Source organism: Abramis brama (assembly GCF_963993115.1).
Source record: "Abramis brama genome assembly, chromosome: 20".
Taxonomy (NCBI): Eukaryota; Metazoa; Chordata; class Actinopteri; order Cypriniformes; family Leuciscidae; genus Abramis; species Abramis brama.
Window position 1 is genome coordinate 32085027 of NC_139982.1, and position 22981 is coordinate 32108007.

The following is a 22981-nucleotide window of genomic DNA, read 5'->3' on the forward strand; positions in this document are numbered from 1 at the left end:
AATTTTTTATTAACAGTTTACCATATGTCTTGGAGTATCGCAATAATATCGTATCGTGAGTTCAGTATCATGATATGTATCGAGTCGTGACATGAGAGTATCGTTACACCCCTGTTGAAAACTTGGGTAACACTTTAGGTGTGCTTGTTACATGTGTTACATGTACTTACCATAGTAATAACAGTAAATTACGCATAATTACATGCAACTAACCCTCAACCAAACCCTAACCCTATAGTAAGTACTATGTTGTTAATTAATATTACTCAATACTTAAATATATAATTACACTGTAACACTAGCCGCGTTTCCATTACCCTTCAAATTGCGCAAATTGAAATTGCGAATTGAAAATACACTCAATGGAAACACGTCAATTTCGCAAAAACTCCCATTTATCGCAAAAAAGTTTTTCCGCTCGCATGAGGTGGTTTTTCAGGCAATTCGAAAAAGAAATATTTGGCAAAACTGCAATGGAAACAGTTTTTGCGCATTTACAGGTCAGCTGACGTAGATGACGCGGTGTGTTTGGACAGAATACGAGACAGAGCTCTTTATTAAACTCATATAAGACAAAATAATTACAGGAATAATGGATTCTAAACCTCAAATAAATGCCACAATCAAGACCTCGACGCAGAAATGAGGGAGAAACACCCAGAAACTCCTCATATGAGCCGCTCACAAGTATAATAAGGGTCTTTCCTTACCATTAATGCTTGGAAAACACACACACATCTCCTTCCATTAATAATAATGGCCAGTGCAGCGGCTGGGATATAGTACATAAACCCACCAACGTCCGTTGCCATGATTTTTGGAATGATTTTAATTATCACGAGAGGAATAATGTAGTTTTAGTCGCATGACATCGGTTAATGGAAACGCCGTCATTTCGCAATAGTTTTTTGTCGACATTTAGAAAAAATCGCAAAAGTTTTGCGCAAATCTGTAATGGAAACGCGCCTAATGACACAGATAAACTTCAGATAAAGTTTATCCCAAAGTTCTTCTCACAATCCCGGCGTGGATGTGTGTGTTCCTCAGATGGACGACGGCAGGAGCATCCGCTATAAAGATCTCCACGCTCTGTTCGAGCAGATCTTGGAGAAGAGCATGCGTCTGGAGCAGAGAGACTGGAGCGAGTCTCCCGTCAAAGTCTGGGTCAACACCTTCAAAGTCTTCCTGGACGAGTTCATGACCGAGCACAAGCCGATGGACGGGACCGTTAGCAAGGTAAACCCCGTCTGTGTGTGTTCACGAGGAGCATCGTCCTCCAACACTCTTCTGATCATCTGTGTGTGATGTGTTTCAGGCTCCTAAACCTGAGAGGAAGAAGAGGAGGAAGAAGGAGTCAGACACTGTCAGTACATCATTAATCTTGTGCATTTATGGATTTGTTTTATTTTTTTTAACTAACAATAGTCATATAAAACACTTAAATCTATAAAAAAAATGGTAACACTTTACAATAAGGTTCATTAGTTAGCATGAACTAATAATGAACTGCTCTTATACAGCATTTATTAATCTCTGTTAATGTTAATCTCAACATTTACTAATACTTTATTAAAATCTTGTGAACATTAGTTAATGCACTGTGAACTAACATGAACTAACAGCTGTATTTTTATTAACTAACATTAACAAAGTTGAATAAATACTGTAACAAATGTATTGCTCATTGATAGTTCATGCTAGTTAATACATTAAATAATGTTAACTAATGAACTTTATAGTAAAGTGTTACCAAAAAAATATGAAGATCACAATTCTGCATCTTGTATCAAAAATAAATCATAAATCTAATATATCAAATGTCCTTTTCAACAGCTGAGATGTGTTACGGTTGTTCTGTATTGAAGTCAGAGAGTCGTAAAATAAACCTTTAAGTCAGTGGGAAATAATCTACCATTTGGTGCATTTAACATACATTTATCTTTAAGGACGGACAAAACCAGTCAAATATCAACTGAGTTCTGCTCATATTTTATCACCATTTTCTAAACTATAGCGAATAAACTGATAATGTGAGAAATGTTGAAGGTGTGTGTATAAAGTTTGGTTTGACTGTATATAAAATTAGAATTTTAGTTATATTACCCATTTCCAATAAACCACTATCACTATCTATAAACAAGACCATTATATCAGTTATAGTGAGAAAATTGTAAAACACCTCAAAAAGAAACAGAGAAACTAATAATTGAGTATAATTACAACTAAAATATCAATTGTATATAGTTTCGGTTTCCTATTTACAAAAACAGTGTAATGGAGAATCCCAATTATCTTTAAACTTACTAATAAAATCATTTACTATTTTAAAGTGAGTTTCTTTGACTTTATTAGGAATTACATGTTTATTAATACCTGACCACAGATGGGTTATGAATATATGAGCATCTTTGGCGTTCTGCAGGTGGAAGAGCACATGGGTCACATCTTTAAATCCACTCAGTACAGCATCCCGACGTACTGCGAGTTCTGCTCGTCCCTCATCTGGATGATGGACAAAGCGTGCGTCTGCAAACGTGAGTCCAACTCTGTGTCCCGTTTCATCACTCGGACATTTCAGTCTGGGAACAGTTTTCACTTGTAACATTGGAATTGCTCAAAATGGAGACTCCAGCAAGTGTTTTCATGCCTTCATTTTGTATATGTTAGTATATCAATGCTATACTGACACGATTTAAAGGTGCACTGTGTAATATTGAGGAGGATCTGTTGACAGAAATGCATTATTATATACATAACTATGTTTTCAGTGGTGTATAAACCCTTACATAATGAACCGTTATGTGTTTATTAGCTTAGAATGAGGCATTTCTCTCTACACACACCGCGGGTCTCCTTACATCGACATGTTTCTACGGTGGCCCTGAACGGACAAATGCGTTTCGTCACTGTTGTTCTTCGTGTAAAGAAGCTTTAGCTAAAGTCAGCGGATAAAACACTGACACAATGATGAACAAGTGACAATAATATTCGCAATAACATCTTTTTACTGAATAATTAAACCTAATTTCTTAATTTATCTTTGTAAAGAAACCTCATTGTTTAACCGGCTACTCTCTGCTGTCTCAGACGACGACATCACTTCCTGTCGGCCACCGTAACTTCTGTTGGGTGCAATTCACAACCTCACCACTAGATGCCGCTAGAAATTACACACAAAATTACACATTAAAAAATAAATACGACCTCACGTTGTGTCAATCACGTTTACACATGGCCTCTGAAACTTTCATCCGTCGTAAAAAAAATTATGTAGCTTATGTGGAGTTATCTTCTAGTCATTGATTAGCATATTCTGTCTATGGAGGGATTATTGGGTCAGATTTAAAACTAAAAGTCTACAACTAAAAGTCTTAAACGAAAACTAAAAGTCTAAATTTGAAACTTAAAGTCTAAGTCGAAAACTAAAAGTCTAAGTCGAAAATGAATTTGGTATTTAGGATTGGGCATTTGGTATTTAGGATAGGGCATTTTGTATTTAGGATTGGGCATTTGGGCATTTAGAATTTAGGATTGGGCATTTAGGGATTTAGGATTGGGAATTTGGTATTTAGGATTGGGCATTTAATCATTTAGCCATTTAGGATTTAGGATTGGGAATTTGGGGATTTAGGATTGGGCATTTGAGGATTGAGGAGTGTATGCAAATAAGGAGGCGTGGCCCAAATACTGGAGGCTGGGTTTGAAATGGCTGGTGCGCAGAGGCACCTTATGGACAGCAGAGGGAGCTCCCAGTGCTAAGGAGCACTGTAATGAAACCAAACAGAGCGAGTGAGCAGGGCTGGAGCGAGGACTGTACTTTATGTAAGGGATAATGTATAGCGAATAACAACCCCGACAGGCTGAACTTGAATCAGCCTGTCGTCGGGGTTGTTATTCGCTATAACAACCGCCTCGCTATACATTATCCCACTTAATACATGGCTACCTACAAAATACATAAATAATTTGACACAAAATATTGATTTAAAAAGGAGTTTGATTTAAAAACGATTGTATTGCTTCCGCTAAAGAAAATAGTCCATTCCGCGTCCATAGCAACGCTCTGTTTTTCATGGCAACGGTGTGTTATACTTTGCAGCGGTCTGTTATCAAGAAATAACAGACCGCATTCTACATCGGAATTCAACCAAGCCAAGTAAAAAATATATATATTTTAATGCAACGCATCAGAAAAAAAACAAGGTTAGGAAACAGTAACTGTACGTTCACAACGCCGCCGACTTGAGCTGCAAAGAAGCTCTGGCCGCCCTGTGAAGGACGCTTGTCAAAAAGTACGGGGAAGCTTGACGTTTGTTGACAATGACAACGGTTGTTGATAGTGAGTGCGCGCGCGCAGATCTATTGTAACAGTACACAGATATTGTGAAAGTCGTGGCAAGAGACAAGCAGCTTCTTTATTACTATACCTTTTTGCTGTCTATTACAACTTATGCTTAAACAGGTGGTTCCTATCGTTATTGGATTAATTACAGTTTAACCATCATATAGTGAAAGTTTGTCATTTGCATATGTCAGTTTAACAAGGGCGCGCTTGACAGGGCATAAGAACGAGCAGAGAGAGAGAGAGAGCCCCAGCCGCGCGCGCGCACTCACTATTAATAATAATAATAATAGTTATTCTCGTCGTCAGACCGATAGCACTCCTTTCACTGGTGACTTTGTGTGTGAGGCCACATAAATGTTACAACGCTGTCATTAAGTTGAAGTTATCACATTGTAAAGTACCGTACTCGCTCCAGCCCTGCTCACTCGCTCTGTTTGGTTTCATTACAGTGCTCCTTAGCACTGGGAGCTCCCTCTGCTGTCCATAAGGTGCCTCTGCGCACCAGCCATTTCAAACCCAGCCTCCAGTATTTGGGCCACGCCTCCTTATTTGCATACACTCCTCAATCCTCAAATGCCCAATCCTAAATCCCCAAATTCCCAATCCTAAATCCTAAATGGCTAAATGATTAAATGCCCAATCCTAAATACCAAATTCCCAATCCTAAATCCCTAAATGCCCAAATGCCCAATCCTAAATACAAAATGCCCTATCCTAAATACCAAATGCCCAATCCTAAATACCAAATGCCCAATCCTAAATACCAAATGCCCAATCCTAAATACCAAATGCCCAATCCTAAATACAAAATGCCCTATCCTAAATACCAAATGCCCAATCCTAAATACCAAATGCCCAATCCTAAATACCAAATTCATTTTCGACTTAGACTTTAAGTTTCAAATTTAGACTTTTAGTTTTCGTTTAAGACTTTTAGTTTTAGACTTTTAGTTTTAAATCTGACCCAATAATCCCTCCATAGTCATGATAATCTATAAAGTGTGTTCAGGGGGCGGGTTTATGTAAATTTTAGGGTTGGTGATGTCACTAACCCAGGAGAAGGCTCCTGTAGTCCCTACCAGCCGTTTGTTGTAGTCCTTAAAAAGTGATTTCTGTAAAAGCGAATATCTCCCTTTGCTTTGAACTTTGAGCGTCGTAACTTTGCAGATGATGTTTACGCTCAAACAGCAACATTACACACTAACTAAAGTTAGAAAAGTCAAATCATAATCATTATTCCTCTTCCTTATCATCCGGCCTCCCCCTCATTCCTGATGGAAAGTCTAGTTGCTGTTATTATTGCTACTACTATTAGTATTATTGAATTATTATATAAGACTATATTATCATTTCTTCCTCATCGTCAAGTTATTATTTTTACTAATATTGTCTTCATCATTATTATTGTCATAAATATGTTTTTTATGTGTTTATTAATTTTTATTACGTCTGTTGTACATCTGTAAAGTTACTTCCACTCACACACCCAGTTACACGCACACTCACACACACCATGTTGGTTATGTATGTTTTGTTTTTATTGTAATCAAGCCCCTTTAATATTCATAAAATGGAAAACGTCTCTCAGACGGCATCGCTACTGTTTCCGCTGATGGGTGTTTACTATTGGAGACTAGCGTACCAATACCACCGTCTTCCCCTCGATTTACCATTTTACCTCGATTTACCCCTGTTGATCTGAAGAGGACATCAGATCCGCTCAGCCTCTGTGTAACGTGTGCTTGTCTCTCTGTCGTCTTCAGTCTGCCGCTATGCGTGCCACAAGAAGTGTTGTCTGAGGATGACGACCAAGTGCAGTAAGAAGGTGAGACCAGCTTATATATATATACACTACCAGTCCAGAGCTCGGGATCGGGAAGATTTTTAATGTTTTTAAAAGAAGTCTCTTCTGCTCACCAAGGCTGCATTTATTTGATTAAAAATTCACTCAAAAACAGTATTATTGTGAAATATTATGACAATTTAAGACTGTTTTGTATTTTAAAGTGTAATTTATTCCTGTGATCAAAGCTGAATGTTCAGCATCATTACTCCAGTCTTCAGTGTCACATGATCCTTCAGAAATCACTCTAATATGATGATCTGATGATCAAGAAACATTTATGATTATTATCAGTGTTGAAAACAGTTGTTTACATTTTTATTTCAGGATTCTTTGATGAATAGAAAGTTGAATAGAAAACAGTCATTTTACATTGTAATAATATTTCACAATATTACAGTTTTTTTGTATTTTTGACCAAATAAATGCAGCCTTGGTGAGAGCAGAAGAGACTTCTTTTAAAAACACGTACCGATCCACAAATAAATGCGCCTCTGAATGTTCTCATTCTCTGGTTTATATGATAAATGATCTTTCTGTGCCGTCTTCAGTTTGTATGTCCACTCATCTCAGTGCCTCAAACTTCATTCCAGTCATATTTTGTTCATGTAATTCATTTCTGTGTGTCTGTCTGTGTGTGTGTGTGTGTGTGTGTGTGACTCAGTTTGACCCCGAGCTGTCTTCACGGCAGTTTGGCGTAGAGTTGTCTCGTTTAACGAGCGACGAGAGAGCCGTCCCGCTAGTGGTTGAGAAACTCATCAACTACATCGAGATGCACGGGCTTTACACCGAGGGAATCTACCGGAAATCTGGATCCACCAATAAGATCAAAGAACTCAAGCTGGGTCTGGACACCGGTGAGACTCACGCGAACGCCGTCTTATAATCAGATTTACTTGAGTAGAAGCTTTCACTGAGTGTTTGCCTTCATTGCAGATGCGAACAGTGTGAGTTTAGACGACTACAACATCCATGTGATCGCGAGTGTCCTGAAACAGTGGCTGCGTGACCTTCCGAACCCCCTCATGACCTTTGAACTTTACGAGGAGTTCCTCAGGGCTATGGGTACGAGCGCTTCGGGGCCGGATTCACAAAACATTCTCTAGAATAAGATTCTTCTTTGATGTTTTCTACTTGTTTAAAGTCACCCTGAAATCAAAAGTTATAACTCTTGTTTTTTTTTTAATAGAATATTCCAGTGTTTATTATAAATGATTCATCTGTGCACATTAAAATTTCAAATTTCGAATATTCGTCAAAAAAAGTGCATTCAAATGAAGGAAATAATATTTTATTTAAGAACAATTGTTTCAAAAGTTAATGCACTTTAAAAAGTGAATGTCATTTCATTTCAATTAACGATGCGGTTCTTGATTTGGTTTATATTTGCGTAAAGCGCCCTCTTGTGGGCATAGGAGACAATACAGTACCCTCTTCCTCAAACATTAAGTATTGCCTTTAGAATTCGAATATAATTTGAATATTGCTAATATTTAAGAAAGAAATTCAAATTTAGCTTTTCAGACATTTTGATAGTGCACATCATTATTATGTTAAATTCATGTTCCAGAATAACTAGCATCTCTTCTCTTATGATGAGGGCGGAGCTATAACCTGTCACTCACATGAGATCAGCCAATAGCAAACCACAACCATCCAATCAATTCCCCACAGACACAATCAAGCCCCGCCCACATTTGTTCTTGTTCCAGAAGCGTTTCACTCAGATATACGACACAATAGAGGAGAACTATCGCAACTTACGTTTCATGCTGACTTTAATAAAAAAGTATTTTTCTAGAATTGCATTCAGGAACATTCAAACTTATATATCTCAAGAAACTTCTTAAGAAAGTATTTCATGAATCCGTGAATCTGGCCTCTCATCATTTTTAGAAATATTACAGATTTGTGCTGATTGCATGGATATAACGGCGTGTGTTTTCTGATTGCATGGATATAACGGCGTGTGTTTTCTGATTGCATGGATATAACGGCGTGTGTTTTGTGGTGTTGGCTGGTGCAGGTCTGCAGGATAAACGCGAGCTGGTTCAGGGGGTGTACTCGATCATCGATCAGCTCAGCAGAACGCACCTGAGCACACTGGAGAGACTCGTCTTCCACCTGGTCCGGTGAGACACTTGAGTTTCTGTATTTATAAAGACAACACACATTAATTAGCATTTCAGTAAATGTGCCAGTGTTAGCCAGCTAGTTAATCTTCAACTGCAGTCCTTTGGCAAGATGTTTTTGAAACCTTCAAAATAATAATAATAATAATAATAATAATAAAAAAGTACATTAGGAGGACATCATGACTCCATAAAGACAGCAATAACACCAAAAGGATTTTGCCGTTCACTGTTGCTTGGCATGGCTTGTGTCCTGTGCTGAAAATCCTTCTTTTGCTGTTATTGCTGTCTTTATGGAGTTACAAAACGGCAACATGCATCTGAGTTATAGAAGAACACACCAGACTGATCCAGCGTCAGCGTAGTCCTGATGCTTTAACTCGACGTGTGTAGCGTGTCTCATGCGTGATGTGTGTGTGTTTCAGGATCTCGTTCCAGGAGGAGACGAACCGCATGTCTGCGAATGCGCTGGCCATCGTGTTTGCCCCCTGTATACTGCGCTGTCCCGACACCACGGACCCGCTACAGAGCGTCCGGGACATCGGCAAGACCACTGCGTAAGAGGCTCACACAAAAATACATTTTTATACACCAAAATAATACGAATAAATACAAATTCTGCTCACAATGTTACGAATCTCGTATGAAAATAAAAAAAATTCCCATGAAATTGGACTAATTTGACGTAGGCCGTGCATTAATATGTGACTGAAATGCTTGTATTGAACTATTTTATATTCTACCAATGATGAATGTGCTGTATGTTAAGTTTTGTGATCACTACAATATATTAGGGGTGTAATAATCCCCTCATGTCATGATTCGATACATATCACGATCTGAACTCACGATACGATATTATTGCGATACTCAAGACATATGATAAAAGATTAACAAAAAATTAACTGTTGATTAAAATGCTAAATTTTATATTACATTGTGTGTGTAAATGAACAGACTCGGACTTGGAAACCCAAAGCACAGAACAATAGAGACACCAGAATAACAATATTCATGATTCTGAAGATGAAAACACAGAATTATTTTAGACGAATATACTTGATCTCTGTCACTGACTAGATATATTTATAATAATGTCGGACACTTTTCACTGCTAACATCAGACATTCTGCATTATCAGGACACACTAATATTCCCCCACTGCATTATTATACATTATATTCAACATTATATATAGTAGTTTAATGTAGTACTGACGCTAAAACTCTGAAAACTTGCATTTTTCTCACAGTAATTTTTATTTTGGGTGAATTATACTATCCACGATACACACTGTTGTGTATTCAGTATTCATTACTTCTATGAGCTCATTGTTTCTGCCTTTAATTATTAAATAGTTTAAAGTAATACATTTTTAGCTAACTGTGATTTTGTACATTTCTGAAATGCATAACTCAGACAGTTTCCTCTGATAACAGATCACTGTAAACTAATGTGGACTCATGCATTTTCTGTAAAGCTGCTTTGAAATGATGTGTATTGTGAAAAGCGCTATACAAATAAATGTGAATTGAATCTAAGTGAGTTGACTGTCCTCAGGTGTGTGGAGCTGATCATCTGTGAACAGATGAGGAAATATAAAGCTCGTCTGAAGGACATCAACACACTGGAGTTCGCGGAGAGCAAAGCCAAGAGTCGCCTGACACACATCCGCCGCTCGATGGTGAGTCACACACACACACACACACACATCTCAGAGCCTCAGACTCACACACAATCTGCACCCGATGCTGCCACACACACTTCATGTTTTAGCCCCGCCCCTTTTTATGACATGTCACTTTCCATGCATGTAGTAAACTGCCAAATCCCATCATCACCATGTGTTGAGAACTACTGAATATTTTAGATTAAATTAATTCTATCATCTGTCTGTCTATCATCTATCTGTCTATCATCTATCTGTCTATCTGTCTGTCTGTCTATCATCTGTCTGTCTATCATCTATCTGTCTATCTGTCTGTCTGTCTATCATCTGTCTGTCTGTCTGTCTGTCTATCATCTATCTGTCTATCTGTCTATCATCTGTCTGTCTATCTGTCTGTCTGTCTATCATCTGTCTGTCTATCATCTATCTGTCTATCATCTGTCTGTCTATCATCTGTCTGTCTATCATCCTCTGTCTATCTGTCTGTCTGTCTATCATCTGTCTGTCTATCATCTATCTGTCTATCTGTCTGTCTGTCTATCATCTGTCTGTCTATCATCTGTCTGTCTATCTATTAGGGCTGGGTAAAAAAAATATCGATTTCTCGATTTTAATCGATTCTCATTTTTACGAACCGATATTGATTCTTAAATCCCAAGAATCGATTAGTCATCCTGTTTTCAGTTGATGAATGAATGTAACATTGATGCGCGCATCCCATCCAATAAATCACAATAATCTTTGTGCTTTGTTATTATTGATATGAAACAAAGTCTCAGATTTCAAATTACGTCCATTTTCTTACGAAATTCCAAAACATAAACACTGTGTTGGCGCTGTGGCGTGAGATCGCTCTGGCTCAGCTCTAGAGAAGCACATGATCTTCTCTTCCGCCTTAATAACACCAGTTACAGCGAGAAATAAACATGAATGAGCGTCTGAAAGTGTGTTAAAGATGGAGTACAACTTATCAAAGTCCGTATCATGTGACATGGAGTCGCCCAATCAGTGTTTCAACCGTGGAAAGACGTCAGTAAACAATGTCATGTAACGTCACATTTACCTCAGAAAAACCAGATCCAGTGACCATAAACTCGTCAGTCAGTGAGAAGAATTAACTCTAGAGGAGCATTTAGCTAAATATATGCACCATATTCATTATAATTTTTAATGTTCTTTAATATTTAAAGTCCAACTGAAATCAAAATTGACCCTATTTACTTTGTTAGCGCATATTACTAGTCTTGTGGTGAACAATTAATCCGTGCAAGTTAAAACACAGAAAAAAATAGTTTGCTGTCGTAATCTTTAATCAAAGTCTGAAAAGTTATTTCCGGTCTGGAATGGCGTTCCTTCCCTGATGATGTAGGTTTGAGGACTTAGGTTGGGAAACGCTTAACCACTCCCCTCAAACCGTTAGTCTGCTATGAGCAGAGATGGAGAGGAGGAGCGCTAGAGTAAAATCCTGCCCTCTGTTCAATATTCCGTTTCACTGGGAAATACGTCACAACACTGGAGAAAAGTCGTTTGCAACTTCCGGTTCACGCGGACTTTAATGCATGTTTGAATAAATCTGGCAAGTTTTTATGACAGCCACCATTTAAATGTTTACATTTCATATAACTTTATTATTATAAAAATAAGTAAAAGTGTAATTTAAGTGTTTGTATACAAATCAGTTCATTTTTACCTTCACTATAGTAGGCTAATGAAGGCTATAGGCTACAACTGACTCCCATAGTTTACAGCATTAGTTCAGAGATTAGTTTTCCTTTAGAAAATTTGCCATGTATTGTCCCTGATATCCAAAATAATCAATATTGAATCAAATTGAATTGTGAAATTTGTGTCAATACCCAGCCCTACTGTCTGTCTATCTGTATATCTATCTTTCTTTCTGTCTTTCTAGATCTGTCCATCCATCCATTATATCTATCTATCTGTCCGTCCATGTCCCAAATTCTGCAATACAGAGTTGCCAAAATGAGCAAACCTCACAAAATACATGTAAAACATGGCTGATATAACATCAAGCTGGAGCTTCTCAGATGGACGATCAGCATCTTCTGAAGGTTAAGCAGCTCCTTTCATTTGCTGAAAAAGTTTACATGGAAAAAACATTCATGGAAAGTGCCGTACATCTTCACTTCCCCATTCTGTTTCCAGACAGACATTCCACTAATCCTGTTTTCTTCCCTTCACTCCTTCCCAATCCCCTTCTCCCCATCCTCCTCTTCCAGAAACCAGTACTAATTGCGGTTAGGTTTATTGGCATTACAAGAACTGCCACCCTGGTATGTATCCACGCCGAAACATCTGTGACGTCACACGGCTAGTTCATGTCAGTCTGCGTGTCAGTGTAGCATCGCTAGTTGCCATCCGTAGTTTGATGACATGTTTATTTGGGCCCGTTGAAGACGCTCAGGCTAACTATGAAATGCTGTTGTGTGATTGGTTGTGAGAGGTGATCGGAGGAGAGTACGGTCCAAATGATGTGCTTAAATGTCACGTTCTGTTTTCTTTGGTTTGTTTGGTCTTGTTTTAACCACACATGCGACATGCTGCCGAATTACTAACATTTCCTCTTTTATTTCTCCTGCATTTGCTTCTCGCTGTGTTATTGCACAGCCAAACGCCGTTAAAAAGGTAAAGCTCAGTGACTGTGTGTGTGTGTGTGTGTGTGTGTTTAGGGAGTTGCGTCTCACTTGCAGTGCCGTCTGTCTCCCTCATGTAAGGTGTGGTCATGCTAGACTTTGTATTATTCATTCACATTCACATACCGTATGTGTGTGCCAGCATGTGTGTATGATGTGTTTTTTGATAATTATGGTATATATGTGTTCCGAAAACGTAGGCTGTAATTATACATGCATTTTAATTTCATAATATTTCCTGCCTACTGGAATACAATCGAAATATGCTTTTCGCTTTTATAGTAAAGCTTCATTTTCCATGAATTCCAAATACAAATTTTTAGACTTAGACTTATAGACCAAATATTAGACTTTTAAAAACTAATATTTTATTAATTATAGTTTATTATTATTAGTTTTAAAACAGACGCACTAGATCTTCATATCAAATGTTGCAGTAATTTCGTAAAGTCTAGCGTGATTTCAACTTTACCTCATTGATTGCTCGCTTCTCATGCTCCAGTTTGCTGTTTCTTCAGGGTAAAGGGCGTTTACGCAAAAGCGGTCGCCACACGCCCTCGCCGCCACTGAGCCCGCGGATGACCGAAGGGGAGGAGCCGAGCGAGGAGGGGGCGGAGTCTGGGCTGAGCGAGCAGCAGCAAGCCGCCATGCAGCAAGAAGAGAAAGTTTTGACTATGCAGATAGAAAACCTGCAGAAAGAGAAGTTCGTCAACACCTTTTGCATCATGATTATCATTTCTACGTTTCTATGTACTGACATTAAAGGGATAGTTCACCCAAAAAATGAACATTAGCCCATGATTTACTCACCCTCAAGCCATCCTAGGTGTGTATGACATTCTTCTTTCAGACGAACACAATCAGAGTTATATTTAAAAATGTCCTGGCTCTTCCAAGCTTTATAATGGGAGTCAGTGAGAATAAGTCCATCAAAGCTCATCCATCCGTGATCAAACTGCTCGAAACGGCTCTGGGGGGTTAATAAAGGCCTTCTGAAGCAAAGCGAGTGTTTGTGTAAGAAAAATATCCATATTTAACACTTTATCGACTAAAATAACTAGCTTCTGGCAGACGGCCGTACGCAGGAATGGCTTGAGGGCGAGTAAATCATGTATATGTATTACTGTGTAATGTTGTTTTTGGAAAATTCCCACATTTATTCCTTACGAGTTTGAGGTATGGTTGGGTTGAGGAGTAAAGGTCGGGTTAGGATTATAAATCTTAAAAGTTAGGGGTAAAATTAACAGTGTAACTACAAAAACATGCTACAAATGTAATTACAATGCACAAACATGCATAAACATAAGTATAAAGTATCAAATGGATAAGTACGTAGTAGGTAAGACCACCTGATATAAAGTTTGACCCATTAGTTTTTTTTTTTAATTGTATTTTCTCAAGTTAAACCCAGTCACAGTTTGGAACTGAACAGTGAATGAGAACATGACTGGATATGACTGGATAGGAGAGATCACTTGAAATATTAAACCACTGTAAGAATATCATTCAAATATATGTATGACTTTCTTTATTTTTGTGGAACATAATCATATTTTGAGGAATTGTGAGAAATCCACTGGAGGCGAGCTTGGCGAACCCAAGTGCAGCATTTATTTCCATAACAATATCAAACATAAAACAAAGGCATGACGTGGCATGAACAACAGTGGACATGTGGCAAACATGAGGGCTTAAATACACATGACTAATGACAAGACAAGGGACACCTGTGCACAATGAACCAATCACATGACTAACACAGGGAATCACATGATCAGACATGAAACATGAACCAAACACCCCACATAAAAACACAACAAAACATCAAAAGTTCAGGAGGGTGGTGGAGCGGATTTATGATTTTCATTCACACCTGTTTTTCACTCATTTTAGGGAAGAACTGACCTATGAGATGTTGGCTTTGGATCCCAGAGCATCTGATGATGAGATGCTGGAGTCGGAAGCGTCTATCGGGACAGCAGACAGCTCGGAAAACCTCATGGAGTCGGAAGGTGCCGTGTCTGATCAATGGGGTAACGGCGCTGTTCTGTGGTAGTTTTAAAGAGTTCTGTCATCATTTACTCTCTCTCATGTCGTTCCAAACCCGCAAGACTTTGGTTGATCTTTGAAACACAACCCGAGATGCTTCTGTACAAAACCAGAACTTAGAAGATCCAAAAAGGACATAAAGTCAATGTAAAATTAATCCATTTGAATCAAGTCTTGTAAAGAGATACGATCGCTTTATATGATGAACAGATTTATTTTTGCCTTTTATTCACATCTAACCAATGATATGATTCAATTCAATTCACATTTATTAGCGCTTTTCACAATACACATCATTTCAAAGCAGCTTTACAGAAAATCCACATTACAATTTAGTGATCTGTTATCAGAGGAAACTGTCTAAGTTATGCATTTCAGAAATGTACAAAATCACAGTTAGCTAAAAATGTATTAATTTAAACAATGTAATAATTTAATGCAGAAACAATGAGCTCATACTTGTTTAACAAATGATTATATGATGTGCTCTATGTGTGTGTTTATATTTGAGTATCAAATGCCTAAATTAAATCTGTTCATCATATAAAGCAATTCTATCTCTTCACAAGACTTGGATTAAACGTCTCGATTCATGCAGATTTATTTTATGACGCATTTATGACCTTTTTGGATCTTCTAAGATTTGGTTACCTGGACTTTAACCCTTGTGCGTAAAAATGTGAAGCTTGTGAGCACAGATTTAAGTTTGGTCTCATTTTAAAGAAGACCCTTGGCAGATTATTGTTGAAGTAAAACAAAAAGTTATAGAGGTTTAAGTTTATGAAAATTATTTATGAACATTATTTTATATCAAATATATATTTTATGAAACGTGTTTAAACCTGGGATTAAAAATTGCAGTTTTAATGGGTTTCAATGGGGACATTTTTGTCCTGAAGGTCCTGAGAGGAACTATTTTGTGTTAGTAGTGCAAAATATATTTAATAAAGAAAAATCAGGGTGAAAATTCCAATAAAAATACACACATGTGCCAAATGTATGCAGTTGGCATTAACACAGGCAAAAAAAAACCTGAAAAAGACAAAAATGTCCACAAGGTCACACAAGGGTTAAACGGAGGGACAGAAACCTTTAAGAAATCTTAATTTGAGAGGTGAGTAAATGATGACAGAATTGTAATTTTTCCGTGAACGGTTTTGCACGTGATTTGTAGTGTCAAACGTCTCCTTTTTAGAAAGAATCACCGGCACGGTGTCGGCAACACGCTGGAGGAAGTCCGAGTCTAAAAGCAGACGTGGTTTACGGCGTCAGCCCGAATCCCTGGACTCTGTGGACTCGGCCGTAGCCTCGCTCTCCTCCGAGACGCCTCACTATCGGCTCCGCTCCTCCTCTTCCGGGCCTCTGTTTTCCTCCGCCTCTTCCGGTGGGGATTTGCACATTCTCCCCGACCAGGAGGGCTTGGAACAGGCTTCCCTGACCACCCGATGTGCCTCCAGCTCCGAGAAAACCCGTCCACGACCCCGAGGGAACCGAAGCTGCCCGCCAAAGTCCCGCGAGGAAGGAGGCGTTCACAGACGAGAGCACGAATTTGGTTCTTCTCAGCCTTTAGTGCTGTACGGGAGTAATGAGTTCATGGTGTGATCATGATGGTGTCCAACATTAGCTGGAGCTGGTGAAAAGCTTGGAGATCAACCATCACAGCCTTTCACTGCACAGTCCTGTTAATGAACAAAACTATGAGCAAAAAGTACGGTGTAAAAATTGAACGAGAAGATGAACGCACCCATATCTACGACCTACTGACTGTAAAGTGGACCTGCTGGACCGGTCCGTTCTTCACAACAGATTCTAAGAGTAGTTGAACTGGGAAAGAGCGATTTTTAATCAACCTGTGATGTCCATTTTCATGTTTACAGAACTGAGCCAATGAGAGGTCACATGACTTCAACTGACTGCATGCCGTATTGCTACCATTGTTTTCACTCTATGATTAAAACCTTTGATAAAGTGCTAAATATGTAAAATAATATTATATTATTGATAAGGGTCCAATGAATGGTGTACATAGCTGAAATCCCTGTGCTGCTGGTTGACCCATGTGAAAAAATAACGTCTTTTTGTGTTGCAGATGGAAAACTTGTGTGAATCTGGTGTCCGTCTCTGTATGTTGAGTTTCTTATGGGTGAGTCTGACGAAAACGCACGAGGTCCAGGTCTTATTTCTTCCCTAAACAGATTTTTAATGTTGTTTTTTTGTTTGTTTTTTTGCATAAAGCAAACAATCTAGATTTTCTTTATGCAAAATGGTTTTGATTCTGGGGTGAAATTGGACCCGGACGTGTAATAGTGAGATTCATCCACGGTTTTGCTTTTTTCTTCTTGTTTTTTGGTTCCAGAAACATGTTTTCCCTTCAGATGGAAAATCAAAAGGATGAATAGGGATGAAAAGTCAAGTGTGTTTGTACCATGATTCTTTGCTGTAGTTTTAATCACTGTTGTTTGTTTCGTTGTTTTTTTCCATCAGTGTTACGTGCAACAAAATCAGGACTTGAATTTTTTTTGTAAAATTGCTTTTTTAAAGTATATTGTGTTTTATACATGCTGATATTTTATTGTGAAATTTAAGTATATAAATATATTTTTTGGTGTAATGTTCCACTGTGCCATCCGGAGTCACATATTTAGTTCTCTTGGCCACAATGTCCTTTTTGGTTAAACCTTTACACTGCAAAAAATGCTTTTCTTGCTTAGTATTTTTGCCTCGTTTCCAGTCAGTCCAAATATCTAAAAATTCTTACATCAAGATGCATTTACCATAGTAGTATAGCATAAGATATTATGTCTTGTTTTCTAGGGGGAAAAGAGTTTTTGCTTAAAACAAGAAGATGTATCTGCCAATGGGGTCAGAAAAATAATATGGTTTCTGCTTGAATTAAGATTATTTTTCTGACCCCATTGGCAGGTAATTTTTATTGATTTAAGAATTGTTAGATATTTGGACTGGAAAGAATACAAAAATACTAAGTAAGAAAAGCATTTTTTGCAGTGTACTTTTGTTTTAGGGCTAATTTATCACACACACATCTAAAACAGGGTCCTCTGCTGTGTTTTTTACCCTTTAATCTGACATTAAGATGCCCATTTATAGCAGTAAAGTTCATAGAAAACAAGGACACATAACAGCATAAAGCTTGAAGCTTTAATATAAACTATAGTAAGTTTACACAGTGAACATTGCTGTTTGTGTGCAGGGAATGTGTCTCCAGAAGCTGTTTACTCCTTTTTGATGTGCAGTTACATATATCTATGTCTATATTTATGTCATATCATAGCCTATTGCAAGAAACCATCACCATGGTGCAATGTCACGAAAGACTTAAGCTATGTTTTAATGTTTCGATAAGTATACTTGGGTACTATCTTAACCTTAAGTCCACTAATGCTCAAAAACAGGCGGTAAGAAGGAAGCGGTGGTTTGTTGCGTCCTGCATAAGTGAATGTAATCACTGTAGCATGCTACACTATTGTCAAAGTTTCTCTTTTACAGCTTATGTATTTAAGATCATGTTTAAGGCCAGAAACATACTCTATGCAAATACGCAAACCCGAATGCAGTTCCGTACATATTTAACATATATTAACTGTGTGACTTTAGTACTTACCTTCAAATGTCTGTCGTTAAAACGGATTTAGCTAGCTAGCTAACATTAACTTACTTCTCTTCAAACTGTCCCTCGTCAGTAGTTGACCTGAAACCGTTATTATGCTAATTAGCTCTAAGCGCGCGCTATTCGCAGAGACACGTGACCCTGCGTAGCTAGAAGCATTTGCGATCACGCACTTGAGTATGTTTCTGTATGTTTGAAAACACGGGATGTCATTTGAGGGATGTAATATCTTATTTTATGTTGAATGAACCTGCGCTGTGTTTTGATGGACAGAGTAAGTCTAAACAAATTTGTGCTTTTGGATTTTGTGTTTGTGCTCTCGTGAGCACAGTTGTAAACGGTGCAATTTGTGTAATATTTCTTTATTGTGCAAATCAATGTGTAAGGATGTAAAAAGAAAAATGAACATAATCATTGTCTTATTAAAAAAAAGAAAAAAAAGAAACCTGGCATATCTTTTCCTTATTTGTCCTGGTAGAGAATGTATTTAATAATAGGTATAAAGAGTGGATAATATATTTCTGTCAGTATTTAGCAATTAACGTTATATAATATATAATTTATAATTTGACAGTTTTTAACAATTATATAATTTATAATTGTCAAAACAAATGTTTAAAGTGAATGGACGCACCTTTCTGTAATCTGTAAAATTAAGGAAAGATTTCATGACTAGTGTTATTGTCATCATGTGTTAATTATTTTATTCTGAACTGACTTGCCTTTCTCTAACACGTTAGAGTTAGACCCTGCATTTCTGTAAGTTTTATGTTATTTCCAGACAGTTCCTTATAAAATACAATTAAAAAAATAAATAGAAACAAGATAAAGTAGATGCTATTACGTTTACAGTTGTTTTTTTCCAACTTATTTTTCACTATATCGATATTTCACGGTCACTAGAAGAACTCAAGTCACGCGTCAGAAGTGGGCGTGTCTGTTGCTGGGCAGAACAGCGTTTGATTTAACTATGTGAATCTTAAGTTTTACTCTTAATATAAAACCAGTTTCTCCTTGATTGAAATTATGACTCAAAATAATGTTCTGGCACCGCCCTAGCCGCTTACACATTAAAGTGGTCAGATTAATTTAGGTTTAATAAAAATAGTTTTACAACAGTAAAATCACAATGCGTTTATGTGGTCTCGTTTAAGGGTGTTTCTGCAACTACGGGCACTTTTGACTATCCCAATTTTTAAAAAATCAACCTCTATGAATTTCAATTTTAACCATCACAGTCTATAATACATATAAAAATGTACACAAAATAGAATGTAGCTGTTAAGATTTTAATCTGGAACATGTTTATTTTTTGTTTTTCGGGTCATCTTCTTAAAAAGTGTCCTTACCGCAATGTTACAATAACGTTCATTTTATAAATTTTTCTTTAGTAATTTCTATAAAAAAATTAATATATTTAAATAGCTTTTTCAAATTTGATGCAGTTTTGTAAATACTGATATAAAAAAAAATAATATACAAAATAGGGAATTTCATGTTTTTTTCTATGCCATGTAAAAAATGTACAGTAACCTTAGATGTCAATTGTTTCCATACACACAAAAGATAACATAATTCACTTTTTATGACAGATGTTGCCATTTCAATGTGTTAATCATCTCAACTTAAGTGTAAAAATATTTTTTTGCAAATGAAAATGTGAAAAAAATGAAAATACAGCAGTGCTGCGGTAATGACATCTTGTGTCGGTAAGGACAAATTTTTTTTTTTTATGTAAAAAATGTCATGTTTATATATATACTAATATATATATACTAATATATACTTCAGTACTAAAAATATACTGAACATTTTTGCTAATATTTTAGCTAATTGGCAGCTAGCAAGGCCTACCACATTAGTTTTGACTCTTAGCATCTTAATATACATGAATTCAACAGTAATATACATTTATTTTTAAAATGTAGTTCAAAAATACACAATTATTAAGCTGAATGGTAAGGACGCACAATAAATACTAGAGCAGAAAAGATGATGTTTACCTTATTTTTTTGGTATCTTGTGAGTGAGGTAGTGTGGTGGCCCAGTCTGTCAGCAGTCTGCTCAAGTGATAATTTCTGTTTCCATAGAAACTAGACTTGTTTGTGTTCGATAAAATTTCATAATAAAAGCTTTATTTCATTGTTGCGGTAAGGACTCAAAAGTGTGGGACAGGTACATTTACAGGGCTGCCAACTCTCACGCATTGAGCGTGAGACTCACGCAATTGACACTTTTCACACGCTCTCACGCCACACATCCATTTTCTCACGCACAGAAAAATTGTGGAGCAAAGAGGTACTTTTAATATTAAACTAATTCTCAGCTCTTAGATTCCGTCAATTTTATTACGAAATTCAGACAAAAATACCTTTGGCGCTTGTAAATGTGACGTGACAGATCGCTGAGCGCCTCAGTTCAAGTGCACGTGAACCGATCACCTGTTACTTTTTTATTTAAAGATGCAGTACAACTTACCGAAAGTATACATAATATCGACCAATTATTGTTTCTCAACCACGGAAAGAGGTCAATATAACAGCAGGAGAACAATTATGTCACATAACGTTACATTTACCTCAGGAAAGCCATTTAACGACCATAGCATGTTAATTAAATAGAAAAAATAGCTAGAGAGGAGATTTTGCTGAACACTTTACATATTTATTATATTTTTACTTATGTCATTAAATAATTGTTATTATAACAAAAACTGCATTATATTTAATTTAATATTATTGTTAACCTTTAATAATACCAGCAGATTGGGCCCTCTATGTTTACAGCATTAGGTGAGATTTTTTTTTTAAATAAAATTTAAAATAAACATGTATCCAAAATAGTCAATATTGAATCAAAATCGGAATCAAATCACAAGAATGGAATTGAAATCTTGAAATTTTTGTCAAGCAATAATAAAAACTGTATCCTATACCAGTCATTGTACAATGTAAACATTGTAACATGTTGTCACTAAACTTCATAAAATTCTATTTAGTTACCAAATGTTTTGACAATCACAATTACACTTATTGTAATGCAATATTTGTTTTGACATACCCCCCCCCCCCCCCCCCCCTTGGAGATTGGGGGGGGGGGGGGGTGTAAAAATCTCACTCCAAGCTAAACTCAAAAGTTGGCAGCCCTGCATTTAGTTAAAAAAATCATAAAAATGATCAGTAAATAATACAAAGAATTTTAAGATGCAGTAAATTAATCTGTATATTAAACAATTCCATTTGAAATAATGTCATATTGTAAAAGAATGGGTAACACTTTAGAATACTGTATCTTACTTACTGCATAACTAATAAGTAATTATTGAAGAACTAATAGGTAATTATTCATTAACTACTTCTTCACTACTGTTAACTACTAAGGAAGATGTGTTAACTAATCAGTATGTAATATATTTTTATGATTGTGTTAAGTAACAGTTAGTTAATCAATAAATAATGAATTCTGTCATAACTCTTGAAGAACTACTACTAATTATCTACTAATTAAGGTTCAAGAAAAATAACTAAGAAGTAACTACTAATGAACAGTCATACAAAACTAACCTCAGATTAGTTTTTATATTTTATATACAGTACTGTGTGTGTCTGTTTTCCTCAGCATAGAATGCCATTGAGTAAATTCATGTTTGAGGCAATGACTGAGGGAAACTGAAAATATAGGGAACTTATTAGTAATTCATAAATAATTATCAAATAATTCTGCAGGAATTACTTAGAACCTGGAACAGTATTCTAAAGTGAGAATATAGGGAACTCATTAGTAATTAATAAATAATTATCAAATAATTATCCAGGAATTAGGCTACTTATAACCTGAAACAGTATTCTAAAGTGAACATATAAGGAAATTAATTGGTAATTAACAAATAATTATTAGATAATTCTTCAGGAATTACTTGGAACCTGGAACAGTATTCTAAAGTGAGAATATAGGGAACTCATTAGTAATTAATACAGAATTATCACATAATTATTCAGGAATTAGCCTACTTATAACCTGAAATAGTATTCTAAAGTGAACATATAAGGAAATTAATTGGTAATTAACAAATAATTCTTAGATAATTCTTCAGGAATTACTTGGAACCTGGAACAGTATTCTAAAGTGAGAATATAGGGAACTCATTAGTAATTAATACAGAATTACCACATACTTCTGACTCAAATCAAACTTACTGTAAAAAACACATTATTAACGGTATTATCTAAACCTTTGTAAAATAGATAAGTTATCATACATTATGATACATTTTGCTAATTAAATAAAAAGTTTGCTTATTTGCAGATCAATATATAGCCTAGTAAATGTCTGCACTTATCTTTCTTATTAGTGCTGAAGAATGACTAAAACTGGCTAGAAAATAAAATAAAAAACATTGATCAGTGCTTTTTACTTTTCAAGTAATTACCTTTGTACTTTTACTAAGGTAATTTTGAAAATGAATAGGCCAATAGTTTATCATTTTACTGGAGTAATATTTTATTGGGTTATCTGTACTTTTACTCAAGTGCTTGATTTGTGTACTTCATCCACCACTCCACTGCTAAAATAAAATGGTTTATTGTAGTAACCACTGTGTATGACTGTTCATTAGTAGTTACTTCTTAGTTATTTTTCTTGCACATTAATTAATAGATAAT

The 22981-nt window shown here is 36.4% G+C and overlaps 1 protein-coding gene across 6 annotated transcripts in view; it reads left to right on the forward strand.

Annotated features, from left to right (window-relative positions):
• The window catches only part of myo9ab (myosin IXAb), a 91582-nt gene extending 72818 nt beyond the window's left edge, over positions 1-18764 (forward strand). For 2 of the 6 annotated variants that reach the window (XM_084094421.1, XM_084094417.1), the window contains exons 31-43: positions 1048-1236; positions 1316-1363; positions 2423-2534; positions 6109-6170; positions 6853-7045; positions 7125-7253; positions 8215-8320; positions 8746-8877; positions 9881-10004; positions 12230-12283; positions 13162-13346; positions 14537-14676; positions 15867-18764. In XM_084094421.1, coding sequence (XP_083950547.1) covers positions 1048-1236; positions 1316-1363; positions 2423-2534; positions 6109-6170; positions 6853-7045; positions 7125-7253; positions 8215-8320; positions 8746-8877; positions 9881-10004; positions 12230-12283; positions 13162-13346; positions 14537-14676; positions 15867-16294 — 1902 coding nt within the window. In that variant the 3' untranslated portion in view covers positions 16295-18764. The remainder of the gene's footprint in view (positions 1-1047; positions 1237-1315; positions 1364-2422; positions 2535-6108; positions 6171-6852; positions 7046-7124; positions 7254-8214; positions 8321-8745; positions 8878-9880; positions 10005-12229; positions 12284-13161; positions 13347-14536; positions 14677-15866) is intronic. The other 4 variants (XM_084094422.1, XM_084094418.1, XM_084094419.1 and 1 more) reach the window with 3 other exon arrangements.
• The last annotated feature ends 4217 nt before the right edge of the window (positions 18765-22981 follow it).